The sequence below is a fragment of the Haliotis cracherodii genome, unplaced genomic scaffold, assembly GCF_022045235.1.
Source record: "Haliotis cracherodii isolate W230 unplaced genomic scaffold, xgHalCrac1.p SCAF_1, whole genome shotgun sequence".
Classification (NCBI taxonomy): Eukaryota; Metazoa; Mollusca; class Gastropoda; order Lepetellida; family Haliotidae; genus Haliotis; species Haliotis cracherodii.
Genome location: NW_027266264.1, coordinates 37,390,129 through 37,406,213, shown reverse-complemented (window position 1 = coordinate 37,406,213; position 16,085 = coordinate 37,390,129). Strand labels below are relative to the sequence as shown.

General features: G+C 43.3%; 1 protein-coding gene across 1 annotated transcript in view; it reads right to left on the bottom strand.

Annotated features, from left to right (window-relative positions):
- Positions 1-16,085, bottom strand: part of LOC139477313 (fibrillin-2-like) — a 98,695-nt gene that overhangs the window by 37,528 nt on the left and 45,082 nt on the right. Inside the window, exons 12-25 of the mRNA XM_071259869.1 lie at positions 15,812-15,937; positions 15,302-15,424; positions 13,893-14,018; positions 12,444-12,650; positions 12,017-12,142; positions 9,748-9,873; positions 8,990-9,112; positions 6,220-6,360; positions 4,794-4,847; positions 2,937-3,065; positions 2,540-2,686; positions 1,183-1,245; positions 378-503; positions 98-226 (exon numbers count right to left, since the gene is read on the bottom strand). Coding sequence (XP_071115970.1) covers positions 98-226; positions 378-503; positions 1,183-1,245; positions 2,540-2,686; positions 2,937-3,065; positions 4,794-4,847; positions 6,220-6,360; positions 8,990-9,112; positions 9,748-9,873; positions 12,017-12,142; positions 12,444-12,650; positions 13,893-14,018; positions 15,302-15,424; positions 15,812-15,937 — 1,746 coding nt within the window. The remainder of the gene's footprint in view (positions 1-97; positions 227-377; positions 504-1,182; positions 1,246-2,539; positions 2,687-2,936; positions 3,066-4,793; positions 4,848-6,219; positions 6,361-8,989; positions 9,113-9,747; positions 9,874-12,016; positions 12,143-12,443; positions 12,651-13,892; positions 14,019-15,301; positions 15,425-15,811; positions 15,938-16,085) is intronic.

Here is a 16,085-nt window from a genome sequence, read left to right as displayed (position 1 = left end):
ATCTATGAGACACTTAGTTAAAGAAGTAAGTACTTCACTAAACCAGAAGACCTCCAATTACTGATACAAGTACCTTCTGTGTTTGACAGAAACTCACCAACACACATCTGGTTCATCATGACACCCCTGAAGCCCTCAGCACACTCACAGCGGAATGTCCCCGGCATATTGATACATTCGCCTAAACCACAGATCTCTACCGATGATATCAGGCACTCATTGATATCTGGAAACAGGAACAACAATACCATGTAAATGATATTTGTCACAATGGAGCTAGTTTCTATAAAGACATAGGGTTCACTGGCTGAAACGGACGTACTGAGGGACAGTTTCTCTAGTTGCTTTCAGCCTAATACAACTACTCTGCTTCTCACCAGTGCAGTTGAATCCTGTGTCATCCTTGGCAAACCCAGGGTTGCAGGTACAGATGAAACTTCCCATCACGTTGCGACACTTTCCATTTAAACACATACCAGGAAACATCCGGCACTCATTGATATCTGAAACACACCAACATGGCATCAACCGTAGTCAATTTAAGAATGAAAAAATTACTAAAGTAGAATCTCCTGATAGATATTTCATGACTTAACTGCATGCCTATTCCTGAATGTGACTGCAGACTGAATTCTGTTAAAGGTGATGCAATAGAGGATGAGTCACAGATCACCATTACTTGCCATGACAGTTGCTATTATTGCTGCAAATGGAAGACATGAGTTACCTGGATATATGCTTTTTCCACATCCAAATCCACATTAAGACATTTAACCCCTATATATTTACCAAAAGGGCCTACATCAGAAGGGGGCATAACAGCTCTGATGTATGATTGTGATGTGCACTTGGTACAGGAATGTAGGACGAGTAGTGTTATTGTGAGGACATGTGGTGTAATGGGGTTCCATGATTGTTTACTTTATCCTGTCGTGTGCCACTGAAAATGGGGATCTATTTTAGGTACTGACAAAACAATTTTTGTTTTGGGAAAATCTTCTGATAAACAGAACCGAATGAGCAAGCTGTGGATTCTACCTCATGGATTCTACCTCTGCCACAGAATCCACCAATACATGTGTCCGAGTGTGTACCTTGACAAGACTCTTGTTAGTGCTGAAAGTTGTCTTCATATTACCTGGCATACTGATAGTGGTGTGTGCCATCAAGTGACCTACCTACCTATTGGTTTGTCAGGGTCAGGATACATCCCTGCACCTCCATCACACAGCTCTTCATACTCATCTGCAAACAAAAATCAACTAGAACCTGCACTTCTAATATGGATTTCAAATTGTAGGATATTTCATTCTTATGAGAATGAAAAAACAATGTCATTCAAAAGCTGTTATGAATTGTAGTGTTGTGCACTGTTATGAATTGTAATGTTGTGCACTGTTTTGAATTGTAGTGTTGTGATTGCACAACCAATAAGAGCCAAGTTTTTGCATTTTTGTCATTTTGTGTGTAAAATTCGTAATTAACATCACTAATGAGAAAATGTTCCCAACACTCCACCTACGAAAGACATCACACATACCACCTGCCACTCCCCTGTTCCCCAATCTCTAACACCAAAGTCATCACACATACCACCTGCCACTCCCCTGTTCCCCACTCTCTACCCACCAAAGTCATCACACATACCACCTGCCACAACCTGTTCCCCACTCTCTACCCACCAAAGACATCACACATACCACCTGCCACAACCTGTTCCCAACTCTCTACCCACCAAAGACATCACACATACCACCTGCCACTCCCCTGTTCCCCACTCTCTACCCACCAAAGTCATCACACATTCCACCTGCCACAACCTGTTCCCCACTCTCTACCCACAAAAGACATCACACATTCCACCTGCCACAACCTGTTCCCCACTCTCTACCCACCAAAGACATCACACATACCACCTGCCACAACCTGTTCCCCACTCTACCCACCAAAGTCATCACACATACCACCTGCCACAACCTGTTCCCCACTCTCTAACACCAAAGACATCACACATACCACCTGCCACTCCCCTATTCCCCAATCTCTACCCACCAAAGACATCACACATACCACCTGCCAATCCCCTGTTCCCCACTCTCTACCCACCAAAGACATCACACATACCACCTGCCACAACCTGTTCCCCACTCTCTACCCACCAAAGACATCACACATACCACCTGCCACAACCTGTTCCCCACTCTCTACCCACCAAAGTCATCACACATTCCACCTGCCAATCCCCTGTTCCCCACTCTCTACCCCTCAAAGTCATCACACATTCCACCTGCCAATCCCCTGTTCCCCACTCTCTACCCACCAAAGACATCACACATACCACCTGCCACAACCTGTTCCCCACGAGCGCTTTGCAAAGCTTTAGCATTTGCTAAATTTTACGAGCCAAAAATGATGATCCAGTGACCAACATCACATAGTTGGTAAAACTAAAGACCTCCATGAAAGCATTGTGAGGAGCTGGACGTGGTCCAGGGTGGGGTGAGGCCGTGCTGTCTGTACTACTACGCCTGTAGCTCACCTGTTCCCTTGTTTGGGCATGATTCACATCTCTCTCCCCAAGCCTTCCCCATGGTGCAGCAGCACATGTGTTTGTTGAACAGGCCCATCATTTCACGGGCACAGAAGCCTCTGTTGTAATCCAAGTAGCACTGAGCTTTCCTGTTGTCTGAAAGTTCACAATAACACTTAAATATCAAAAATGAATGAAAGAATATTTATTTTACCTGAAACAGGCTTAAAGATATTTCATATAAGTTTATAAGATTATAAATCATAAGCTATTAAACATTCTTCTCATCCAAATATAAATCATGATACATAGAGTGAATAGATATGTACTTACAGCAGTTGAACATTGCAAATATTGATAACATCTATATTGTACTAGGTGCTGACAGCCTATACCCATCCCTCACCTACACATCTGCGTCCAGTAGTGTCCAGCTCAAGGCCAGCTGGACATGTACACTTGAAGGAACCCTGGGTATTGACACACTCGCCTCCACTCCTACAGATGTTGGGGAGGACCTCACACTCATTTACATCTGTGACAGACAGCATACACAAATCACTGGAACTACAATAAGGCAAAAACAATAAAGCTCTAAAATATCACTTTTACAGATGTTTACAACCATCAAGGACTATAATAATGTGACCGTATTACACAAACCACACTCATCCACATTCCAACAAACACAAACATAGAGAAGCCTCACACACTCAGCCTTATCGTTTGACTCTTGACTGAGCCATGAGTGAACTTTAAAAGTGTCCATATCTGTACATCTGTCACAATAAAGAATTAAACAAAGCACATAAGAATGGAATGCCACTCATAAATCACTGTTACAGTCATGGCACCAGCTGTTCACCAGCTAGCCAATACATCAGCTTAGATGATACAGTTGACTATGGTAATAACAAGCTCGAGGAGACCACTAATTTTAGTTCATGATAACTGTAGTTCATTATAAGCATATATACAGCATATATACAAAAAATGCTCGGGACTAAAAAATCAGTTCATTATATCGGTCAGTTCGTCATAAGCATGTTTGTTATAAACATAATTTACTGTATGTTTCGCTGGTTCCCAGCACCAAAACACACAGTACATCCCCACCCATCTGCCCACATGCATGCCTCCCTGCCTGCCTCCCCGCCCATCTGCCCACCCGCCCTCCTGCCTGCCCGCCCGCCTCCCCACCCATCTGCCCGCCCGCCCTCCTGCCTGCCCGCCCGCCTCCCCACCCATCTGCCCGCCCGCCCTCCTGCCTGCCCGCCCGCCTCCCCACCCATCTGAGCGCCCGCCCTCCTGCCTGCCCGCCCGCCTCCCAGCCAATCTGCCCGCCCGCCCTCCTGCCTGCTCGCCCGCCTCCCCGCCCATCTGTCCGCCCACCCTCCTGCCTGCCCGCCCACCTGCCTCCCCGCCCATCTGCCCGCACACCCTCCTGCCTGCCCGCCTGCCTCCCCGCCCATCTGCCCGCCCACCCTCCTGCCTGCCCGCCCACCTGCCTCCCCGCCAATCTGCCCGCCCACCCTCCTACCCGCCCACCCGCCTGCCTCCCCGCCCATCTGCCCGCACACCCTCCTGCATGCCCGCCCGCCTCCCCGCCCATCTGCCTGCCCGCCCGCCTCCCCGCCCATCTGTCCGCCCGCCCTCCTGCCTGCCCGCCTACCTCCCCGCCCATCTGCCCGCCCACCCTCCTGCCTGCCCGCCCACCTCCCCGCCCATCTGCCCGCCCACCCTCCTGCCTGCCCGCCCACCTGCCTCCCCGCCCATCTGCCCGCCCACCCTCCTGCCTGCCCACCTGCCTCCCCGCCCATCTGCCCGCCCACCCTCCTGCCCGCCCACCTGCCTCCCCGCCCATCTGCCCGCCCGCCCTCCTGCCTGCCCGCCTGCCTCCCCGCCCATCTGCCCGCCCTCCCTCCTGCCTGCCCGCCTGCCTCCCCGCCCATCTGCCCGCCCGCCCTCCTGCCTGCCCGCCTGCCTCCCCGCCCATCTGCCCGCCCTCCTGCCTGGTTTGAAATCATTTCAAACACTACTCTTGATCCTCAAAACATCATATTGTTGAGTTAATTTGCCTTTTTTAATTTCCTGTCCAAACTTTGATATAATCACAATCACATTGACATGGAGATTTTTACTGTTTATTTCTCTCCATATACTTAAATCAATTGTGTAACACAGATCTTCACATGCATTTTCACACTGTCAGTGATACATCAGTTTCAGGTGAGGTGAGTGTGTGCATATGATGTTTACTCACCACCACAGTTTAATCCATTTGTAAAAGCGTACCCCTTTGGACATCGCAGTCCACCTGGAAATCACAAAGTTGCATGATACAGGTCATACGTGATGGCGTTACATGTACTAGGTTGGGTGTGATTCCTAACCACCATTTCTCCATGCTTGTCATAAGTGATAGTGTGAATGGGGCTGAAGGGGTCTTTGTGGGCACAGGTACTACAGACATGTACCCCAGGTATGTTTCTGTATAAGAATTCATAACACTTCCCTAGAATGACTTCATTCCACATTTGGCAGTGTGCTTAACTGGTTCCTTGACTCTGAACATGAAAGATTTTCTTCAGTTTCTGGATTGGAATGGTCATACTGTTGTATGAGATGCATTCCGGCATGCTACATAAAAAATGAGCATACACAGTGATATATGTGCAGTACTTTTCTAGCCTGTGATGCACATCTTATGCAGCCTGCACCTATGATCAGGGGACCCGAAACTACAACCTGAACCGGGTTAGGGTTTGGGGTTGAAGAATATGGACTTGTCCACCATTTGTTGTTCCTGGTACTATTCTGTATGCTGATTTTTCCTAGGATACTTTTCTGTATGCTGAAACCTTCCTGGGGTACATATCTGTAGTAGCCGTGCTGACAACGACCCCTTCAACATTAATGGGGATCTGGTGGACACAATGTCTTCTGGGTAGGGTGCAATATGTGAATGAGGGCAGCCTTGCAAGATACATTGTCAGCGTATATATACTGACGGCAATGTTGATGTCATATTGATTACAATAAAAGATGAAGACACAGAGAACTTTACCCAGTTATCTCATACATATAGCCCCTGGAGGGATGAAATAGTAAATGGAATATATTTATATCTTCTGGTTTTTGGTTGACTGTTTCTTAAAAGATTGCCTTTCATGTCAGTTCTATAATACATAATTTTACAACCAGATTCTCAGGTAAGTCATCATTAAGGACAAACAGGGTTTGCTGGAGATGCCTTGTACCTGGAAACCATCTGCAGGTGAAATTCATACTGCACAATCATCTAGGTCAGCTTCTGTCTATACTTTATACAGTGAGTGAGTGAGTGAGTGAGTGAGTGAGTGAGTGAGTTTGGTTTAACGCCTCTTTTAACAGTATTCCAGTCATATCGCAGCGTGTCAGTTTAATGTGGGAGAAAAGCCCAAAGTGATGCAGGTCTCAGATGTTTACCAATTCGGTGAAACCCACGAGCACGGGTATGGTGCTGACAAACCTAGGTTCATAGGTTTCCGGCATGCCCAAGGGACGCAACTCTGCACAGCGAACACAGCGCCTTAGATGACTGGGCCTCACATGCACCCTTTTGCCTTATAAACAGAAAGGAAATGTTCCAATATCACAAAAATGTCCATGATGATGACATCCATTATATTTTGTAATGTAAATCTTACTGTCAGGTGGGCACTGCTCGCAGGGACTTCCCCAGGCCTTCCCAATGGTACCACAGCATTCAGACTTCAGCATCATGGTATTGATGTTCCTCTCACACACCCCATTCCTGTACTTCAGCCAACACGCTCCACGTCGGTTGTCTGTACACAGGGAACGAACATCAACAGCAAGTAAGGAACGACAAAGGGAACAAACATCAACAGCAAGTAAGGAGTGACACAGGGAACAAACATCAACAGCAAGTAAGGAACGGCACAGGGAACAAACATCAACAGCAAGTAAGGAACGACACAGGGAACAAACATCAACAACATGTAAGGAGTGACAAAGGGAACAAACATCAACAGCAAGTAAGGAACGACACAGGGAACAAACATCAACAACAAGTAAGGAGTGACAAAGGGAACAAACATCAACAGCAAGTAAAGAACGACACAGGGAACAAACATCAACAGCAAGTAAGGAGTGACACAGGGAACAAACATCAACAGCAAGTAAGGAGTGACACAGGGAACAAACATCAACAGCAAGTAAGGAGTGACACAGGGAACAAACATCAACAGCAAGTAAGGAACGGCACAGGGGAACAAACATCAACAGCAAGTAAGGAACGACACAGGGAACAAACATCAGCAACATGTAAGGAGTGACACAGGGAACAAACATCAACAGCAAGTAAGGAACGACACAGGGAACAAACATCAACAGCAAGTAAGGAACGACACAGGGAACAAACATCAGCAGCAAGTAAGGAGTGACACAGGGAACAAACATCAACAGCAAGTAAGGAGTGACACAGGGAACAAACATCAACAGCAAGTAAGGAACGACACAGGGAACAAACATCAGCAACATGTAAGGAGTGACACAGGGAACAAACATCAACAGCAAGTAAGGAGTGACACAGGGAACAAACATCAACAGCAAGTAAGGAGTGACACAGGGAACAAACATCAACAGCAAGTAAGGAACGACACAGGGAACAAACATCAACAGCAAGTAAGGAGTGACACAGGGAACAAACATCAACAGCAAGTAAGGAACGACAAAGGGAACAAACATCAACAGCAAGTAAGGAACGGCACAGGGGAACAAACATCAACAGCAAGTAAGGAACGACACAGGGAACAAACATCAACAACATGTAAGGAGTGACAAAGGGAACAAACATCAACAGCAAGTAAGGAACGACACAGGGAACAAACATCAACAACAAGTAAGGAGTGACAAAGGGAACAAACATCAACAGCAAGTAAAGAACGACACAGGGAACAAACATCAACAGCAAGTAAGGAGTGACACAGGGAACAAACATCAACAGCAAGTAAGGAGTGACACAGGGAACAAACATCAACAGCAAGTAAGGAGTGACACAGGGAACAAACATCAGCAGCAAGTAAGGAACGACACAGGGAATAAACATCAACAGCAAGTAAGGAGTGACACAGGGAACAAACATCAACAGCAAGTAAGGAGTGACACAGGGAACAAACATCAACAACATGTAAGGAGTGACACAGGGAACAAACATCAGCAGCAAGTAAGGAGTGACACAGGGAACAAACATCAGCAACATGTAAGGAGTGACACAGGGAACAAACATCAACAGCAAGTAAGGAACGACACAGGGAACAAACATCAACAACATGTAAGGAGTGACACAGGGAACAAACATCAGCAACAAGTAAGGAGTGACACAGGGAACAAACATCAACAGCAAGTAAGGAACGACACAGGGAACAAACATCAGCAACATGTAAGGAGTGACACAGGGAACAAACATCAGCAGCAAGTAAGGAGTGACACAGGGAACAAACATCAACAGCAAGTAAGGAACGACACAGGGAACAAACATCAGCAACATGTAAGGAGTGACACAGGGAACAAACATCAACAGCAAGTAAGGAGTGACACAGGGAACAAACATCAACAGCAAGTAAGGAGTGACACAGGGAACAAACATCAACAGCAAGTAAGGAGTGACACAGGGAACAAACATCAACAGCAAGTAAGGAGTGACACAGGGAACAAACATCAACAGCAAGTAAGGAACGACACAGGGAACAAACATCAACAGCAAGTAAGGAACGACACAGGGAACAAACATCAACAGCAAGTAAGGAGTGACACATGGAGCAAACATCAACAGCAAGTAAGGAGTGACACATGGAACAAACATCAACAGCAAGTAAGGAGTGACACAGGGAACAAACATCAGCAACATGTAAGGAGTGACACAGGACAGCCAGGTGCAGAGCTGCCTTATACACAGGTTCAAAAATGAATCCACATTAACACACAGTAGTTATACACTGCTCTATCTACAGTTGATTGCAACGATAACATTCAGCTTGAAGCACAGTCTACAAACTACATCTTAAATACCAGGTAGGTAACAATACACAACTATAGATCTGTCAGACTTTTTCATCAAACGTTTTAACAAATATCTGCATCAAGTTTTCATTTCCAATAGATTGCATAGACATATAAATTAACACTCCATTGCAGTTGGCAGTTTGGAGTTTTTAGCAATATTAAACTGAGCCAACGCATTTATTATTGATTTTATTTAAAATGATTCTTGGATGTCCAGAAACAACTGGAGATTTGATTTGATTTGATACATGACACCATGTTACAATTGACATAAAAGCCATCAATCTATCTCATGTGTTTCAAAGGGACACTGTATCTTTGAATCTGATCCTGTTCTTCTTTGCACAATACAAATCGATACCTATATCTATCTTGTACAGCTTGACTCACCAATACAGATTCTCTTGGTGGAGTCCAGCATAGTCCCTGGCCTTGTGCATTCACATCTGAAGCTCCCCGCTGTGTTGATACAATCACCTCCAACACAGGGTGAGGTTTCACACTCATTCATATCTGCAACATCAAGCAGTGAAAGCAACATTAAACAATAAAGAGTTTTATACAGTAGCATCTAGATATCTTTGGAGGAGTCAACAGGGAACACCTACATACACAGATATGAAAAAAATTCATTTGATTTCTTTTTTCAAGACACGTCAGTAAATGCACAAATTGTTTTAAGGTTCTATTTTTAAATAACCACTAACAATATCAGGCTCAATAAAACATTGATTCCACTATAATCTAACCAGCCTATAGATACCTGTGTACTTATCAGTACCAGTAATTTATCTGCTAATTCAATCTGTGTCTGCAATTCCCTAGTAAGATTGTGTGCTAAAATTCAATCATTCTGTAGGAATTTAAAAGCTGCTATTTTCCTCTAAAAACCTGCAATTATTTCACACAAAACAATATTTGTTTTCACTTATTTAGTCTTCATAAAACTGCTTTAAACATCAAACAAAATTTCTGTGGTTCAAAGAAATGTCGTTATATTTTGTCTAGTTTGATCAAGGTAGGCTATTAAGTATAAAACAAATTCTAACAATTCTCATTTAAACATGTGAAAACTTATAATAATGTTAAACATCAAAGAAACAGTGTCTGACAATGCTCATTAAACAATGAAATGCTTCCTGACTGACCTTCACACATTCTTGTGGCATGGTTGAAGCGAAGTCCCTCGGGACAGATGCACCTGTAGCTTCCTGGCACATTTCTACACTGCCCCCCATCACACAGCATCAAGTTGATGTCACACTCATTAATGTCTACAACACAAACAACACACAGTTGACAGCCTGCAACACCTTCACCTACAGGTCTACAACATTGAGATTTTCACTGATTCAACCTGCATGAAACAACTTGGCCTATTAATAAGATTTGAAGGGACTGATTCCAGTGAGATGTTTTCAACAGCTTGACCAATACAGAAATATTTTCAATGATTAAGCTTGATAGGATAATTTCAACAGCTTTGGCAATACATAAATATTTACAAAGATTCAAACTTGACGAATATATTCCACAGCTTGACCTTTACAAAATTATTTACAATGATTCAATATAACAGAATACATTCCACAGCTTCACCAATACAGAAATATTTACGATGATTCAATGTAACAGAATACATTCTACAGCTTCAACAATACAGAAATATTTACGATGATTCAATGTAACAAATACATTCAACAGCTTCAGCAATACAGAAATATTTACATGATTCAATGTAACAGAAAACATTCTACAGCTTCACCTATACAGAAATATTTACATGATTCAATGTAACAGAAAACATTCTACAGCTTCACCAATACAGAAATATTTACATGATTCAACCTTACATGACATAGACACCTCGTCAAAAGTATCACCACCAAGATGTTTTGATAATCAGAAAACAGATGGGTAAGGAGACTCTAGAAAGTGAAACAAAAGCAATCAAATGTCTTACTTAATGACAAATGAGATGTTAATTTTATGAATTATAGGAAAAATGAACATTTGAAAAGAAAAAACTTTATTCGCCAGTGACTACAAGGACTGTAACTGGGGATAAATAGAGGCATTATGAATGTCAGGAATGAGATGGACAGATCAACACGCACATGTCTGTGTGACCTTGTACCCATGTCACAGTTAAATGATCAACAGAGTAAGTCAATATCTGGTGTAGCCACCCTGTACACAGATCATACCCACAAGACGTCTCAACTGAGAAATGAGTTGCCATTGCTGATGCAATGCCTAGGTCAATTCTTTGAGATTCTGTACTTGAGGGTCCTTGGCTCTGACCCTACATACCAACTGCTCACAACGAAGATGGACTGGATTCAGGTCTGGGACTCAAGAAGGCCTTGGCAGAGTATCATTAGTGTTGTTCTGGAGGTGATCAGTCACAGCTCATACTAGATGGGGGTCCAGCATTGTTGTCCATGAATACAGGACGTGTGTCAAGTGCATGGTTATCAAAATGACGCACAACAAAACCTTCCAATATGGTATCTTGGTACCTTTATCCATTTAATGTCCCCTGAACTGGGACAAAATCAAGTTTACATTCATAGGAGCAACGACCCAGACCATCAATGAGCCGCCAACACCTGCCACTGTTTCCTGGATGTTGCGCTGATGAAAAGATGTTTCTCTTTGTCTCCAGACACAAGTCTAGATCAGTGTCGTACAATATAAACTGACTCTTGTAGGATCAATTAATCCTCCTCCATGACCTGAAGTTCCAGTGTGCTCAAGCCCGATAATGTGTTGGGGGGAGAGGAGTGGACATCTTATGGCCACTAATCCTGCTTCATTCACTCCAAGCCTGACTGTGCTAAGGTACACTCTGTTGTGGGTACGCCAGTGATGATGAAGAACAGTGCAAGTTATGGCAGCCATATGGCTTGGCATACAAGGACCCTGTCCTCTCTGGCATTGGTCTTCCATGGACGTCCTGATCTCGCCAAGTCCCTCATGTGTCCAGTCAATGTGTATTTTCTAATGAGTTGACTGATTCCAGTATAATAATATATAACATGGCAGTTTGGTGCATGCCATTGATTTACCATCTTTGACTTTCTGTGATAGTACGCTGAGGTATTTCAGTAACAATCATTCCAAAGACATACTTTCAAATTGTTGGAACTTTTATTACAAAATTATAGCAGTAATGACGCATGAACTTTCTGTCATCAAACAGGAATTTCTCTACAGAAACTCCTTAGGTGTGCATACAGCTCCCATAAAGGTCCCACAAGGTTGGGCAGTTGAGGGGACTATCATTCTACAGGCACATGTTGTGTCAATACACAGTGTACCATTTTAAAATCTCCACATTGAAAATGAACTCACAATTACACTGGTTGGTGTGATACTTTGGACGAAATGATTCAACCTCCCAGCTTGACCTACCTGAACATTCCCTGCCCGAGGAATCAGGTCTGTAACCATCATTACAGATGCACCTGTAGCCCCCATCCAGGTCCTCGCATGCCCCGTTCTGGCACATGTCAGGGCGTAACTTACACTCGTTGATGTCTGGCAACCAAGAACGTAAAGCTATAATGTATACTACAACAGATGGTTCAGCATATTCCACATAACAACAGACTATGGATGTCATCATTTTCTAATTCATCAGTAAAAGATTCTGGTGTACAAGTCATGACATTTTAAAATTTCAGAAAAATAGGAACAAAATACAGTAGATAACCTTAACCTTCTCTACTGCAATAGATGTATAGGTGCAGCAGAAGAGACTTAGTTGATATTTATGCAAGAATATACAAACATTCACAACGACCACCGAACCATTTTGTGTCATTGTTCTGTGACTCACTCTTCCCATCGTGATCTCTGCCCTTCCCATGTGTACACAGTTTGATGAAACCAGGGTCCATCATTGTTGGACATCTCTCACAGTTTTGTCCCCAGGCCAGGGAGCCGGCAAGGCCACAGCAACACATGGACTTGGTGACCAGCACAGAGTAGGGGTTCAGGCAGCGGCCATTCCGCACCTCGGGGTAACACATGTTCCTTCTTGTGTCTGAACAAATACCACTTACACAAGTCACACAATCAATATATCACCCACATGAAATAAGGGACCTTATGCAGCAAAATTCACATTTTGACTTTTCATTTTAGTTCAAAACTACAGTAAGTTAGCAAATACATTTCACAAGCAACAATCTTTGGTACTGCAGAGAAACATGGCATCAAAAACATTTGGACTAATTTTCTGCAAAATCCCATTTTCAGTCTTGAAATAACTGTTGTTGTAATAATAATTCAGACATACTGACTGATTAATTTAAAAGTGAATATCTATGCTAAAATGTTTAGAAATAATGTATTTTTTACTTTGCGAGCCAACAAGAGAAAAATAAGACATTTTTGTAAGTTCTTATACATAGTTAGTTTTACATCTGTCTTTATGATGTCACAGCACAACTGTATCCTAACACCCACAATGTCCCTTATCTCCTGGCGGGTCACATATGTAGCTATGTACACGAGTTGGTTAGACAATGTCTCAAGGGTTTTGTGGTGCCTATTAAAATTAAATACTAAACTTCTGTCTTTAGAGCAATACCAATATTCTTTATATGGAATAGACCTCTTCTTATGTTTACTTGGCTTACGGATTATTTTCTTCAAAGAAGGGTAAGTGGTGGAAATGAAACTTACAAAAGCTTTAATTGTCTTGAGTTATTCTATAGAGCTATAGCTATAGTGACAAATCATATGGTCATAACCCATTGTTACTGGCAAACTTTACAATTTTATTTATTTATTCGGTAGGTCAGTTGTTCAGGACCCTACCACGTCATACGGAAAGACCTAAGAAGAAGGGGTTAAAACAGGGACGGGTTGGATCGGAGTCAGTATAATGTGTCTAAGTGGGCTATCCATGTGAAACTGCAGCATGGTATTTGAGTGTCACCACTGTAGAATCAGCATAAGTGTGGACTACTACAAGTATAAAGGAAGCAAATTAATATCAGATAATCTTGAATCTGACATGAAACCCAATGTCTCCTCACTTCACCATATTTCTTTACTGAAAAAGTAAAACAAGACCTTTTTGAAAAGATTATAATAAACTTGATTAACATTTCAGTCAAACACATCAATTAAAGTTTTTAACGTTTGCAAAAGTTGCTGAGTAGTTGTCAGACCACATGTGATTTGGTCAGTCGAGATAGAGCAGCTTATCACTTCAACTTGGAACACTGGCATACAAAACCTGGGGTGTGGAGAAAGCAATAGAAGTAGATATAGATACCTCGGCATGTCCTCCTGTCCTCGCCCAGGGTGAATCCCTGGGGGCACTCGCAGCGGAAGCTGCCCTGGTTGTTGACACACTGACCATTCACACACTGGTCTGGACCAAGTGAGCACTCGTTCACATCTGGGGACCAAGTAAAATACACAGGTCAAAGCATTATACTGGAGGTGGCAATTTTTTCTACTTTTGAAATGTAGGAAACAAATACTGGTACATCTCCATATATCCCATATTTACTTATACAGCACTTCCCTAGTGTAACCTATAGTCCCAGAAATATAGCTATGTATGAGGTTAAATGAAACAAATTCTATAAAGGAACCTCAAGCCTCTAAGACTTGATGAGAGTGGCACTGGGGGGAATGTTTTGTTAGATGCATGCTCTGGGGTCTTAAGAGACTAAGCCATCCCTGGCCTGTTACACACTTGGGTCAAGGATGTAGCCTGCATTAGACACACTTACCAATACACACCTATACAGACCTCCCTGCTGGGATCTAAGATATAGCCGTGGTAGCGCACACTCACCTATACAGACCTCCCTGCTGGGACCTAAGATATAGCCTGGGTAGTGCACACTCACCTATACAGACCTCCCTACTGGGATCTAAGATATAGCCTGGGTAGTGCACACTCACCTATACAGACCTCCCTGCTGGGACCTAAGATATAGCCTGGGTAGTGCACATTCACCTATACAGACCTCCCTACTGGGATCTAAGATATAGCCTGGGTTGTACACACTCACCTATACAGACCTCCCTACTGGGATCTAAGATATAGCCTGGGTAGTGCACATTCACTGATACAGACCTCCCTACTGGGACCTAAGATATAGCCTGGGTAGTACACACTCACCTATACAGACATCCTACTGGGACCTAAGATATAGCCTGGGTAGTACACACTCACCTATACAGACCTCCCTACTGGGATCTAAGATATAGCCTGGGTAGTGCACATTCACTGATACAGACCTCCCTACTGGGACCTAAGATATAGCCTGGGTAGTACACACTCACCTATACAGACATCCTACTGGGATCTAAGATATAGCCTGGGTAGTGCACACTCACCTATACAGACCTCCCTGATGGGATCTAAGATATAGCCTGGGTAGCGCACACTCAACTATACAGACCTCGCTGATGGGATCTAAGATATAGCCTGGGTTGTGCACACTCACCTATACAGACCTCCCTACTGGGATCTAAGATATAGCCTGGGTTGTGCACACTCACCTATACAGACCTCCCTACTGGGACCTAAGATATAGCTTGGGTTGTGCACACTCACCTATACAGAACTCCCTACTGGGATCTAAGATATAGCCTGGGTTGTGCACACTCACCTATACAGACCTCCCTACTGGGATCTAAGATATAGCCTGGGTTGTGCACACTCACCTATACAGACCTCCCTACTGGGACCTAAGATATAGCCTGTGTTGCAGACACACTTGAAACTGCCATCCATGTTTATACAGTTGCCATTGGTGCACATTCCTGTTGTCTTACATTCATCATAATCTGCAAAGAAAAGAACACAATGAAAGGGATGACACAAGTTATGAATTCCCTAAGCCTAATCATAGAAAGTACATACATGGACAAGTTCTCAAGCAGGTCTGTGTGCATATCCTCATGTGTAAACATGGATGAAACACGATCCTGACTGGCTCTGAAGTGTCTTTCAGAATGAGGAGAAGAGCGATGATGTACATGGAGAATTATTGATTAAATTGAATAAATTGGTCAAACTAATATGAGATCCTTTCGAATCTACTGAAGTGAGTGAGTAAAGATATACTTTAGCTATTTCCAGCCATGTCATAACATATTTATCGTGAACTCAAATGGTCTTCATATTCAACTCAGATGTCAGCAAAATTGATACCTCTGACCCTCTAAACTTACCTAGACAGAAAGCACCATCTGGTGACAATTGATACCCAGGGGTACATTCACAACGATAGCTTCCATCGGTATTCATACAGCGACCATTCTTGCATAGTCGACCATTCTCTGTACATTCGTTAATGTCTGTAAAACAAAGAATTTTCTTCAAAAACAGTTAACAGTTGCAGAGTCTTAAAAATTAGAGGAAAATCAATACTCTTATCCTTCTACCCTGATTATAAATAATTTGACAAATTTGACAAACGACAACTTTTTTCTACTTAAGATTCTA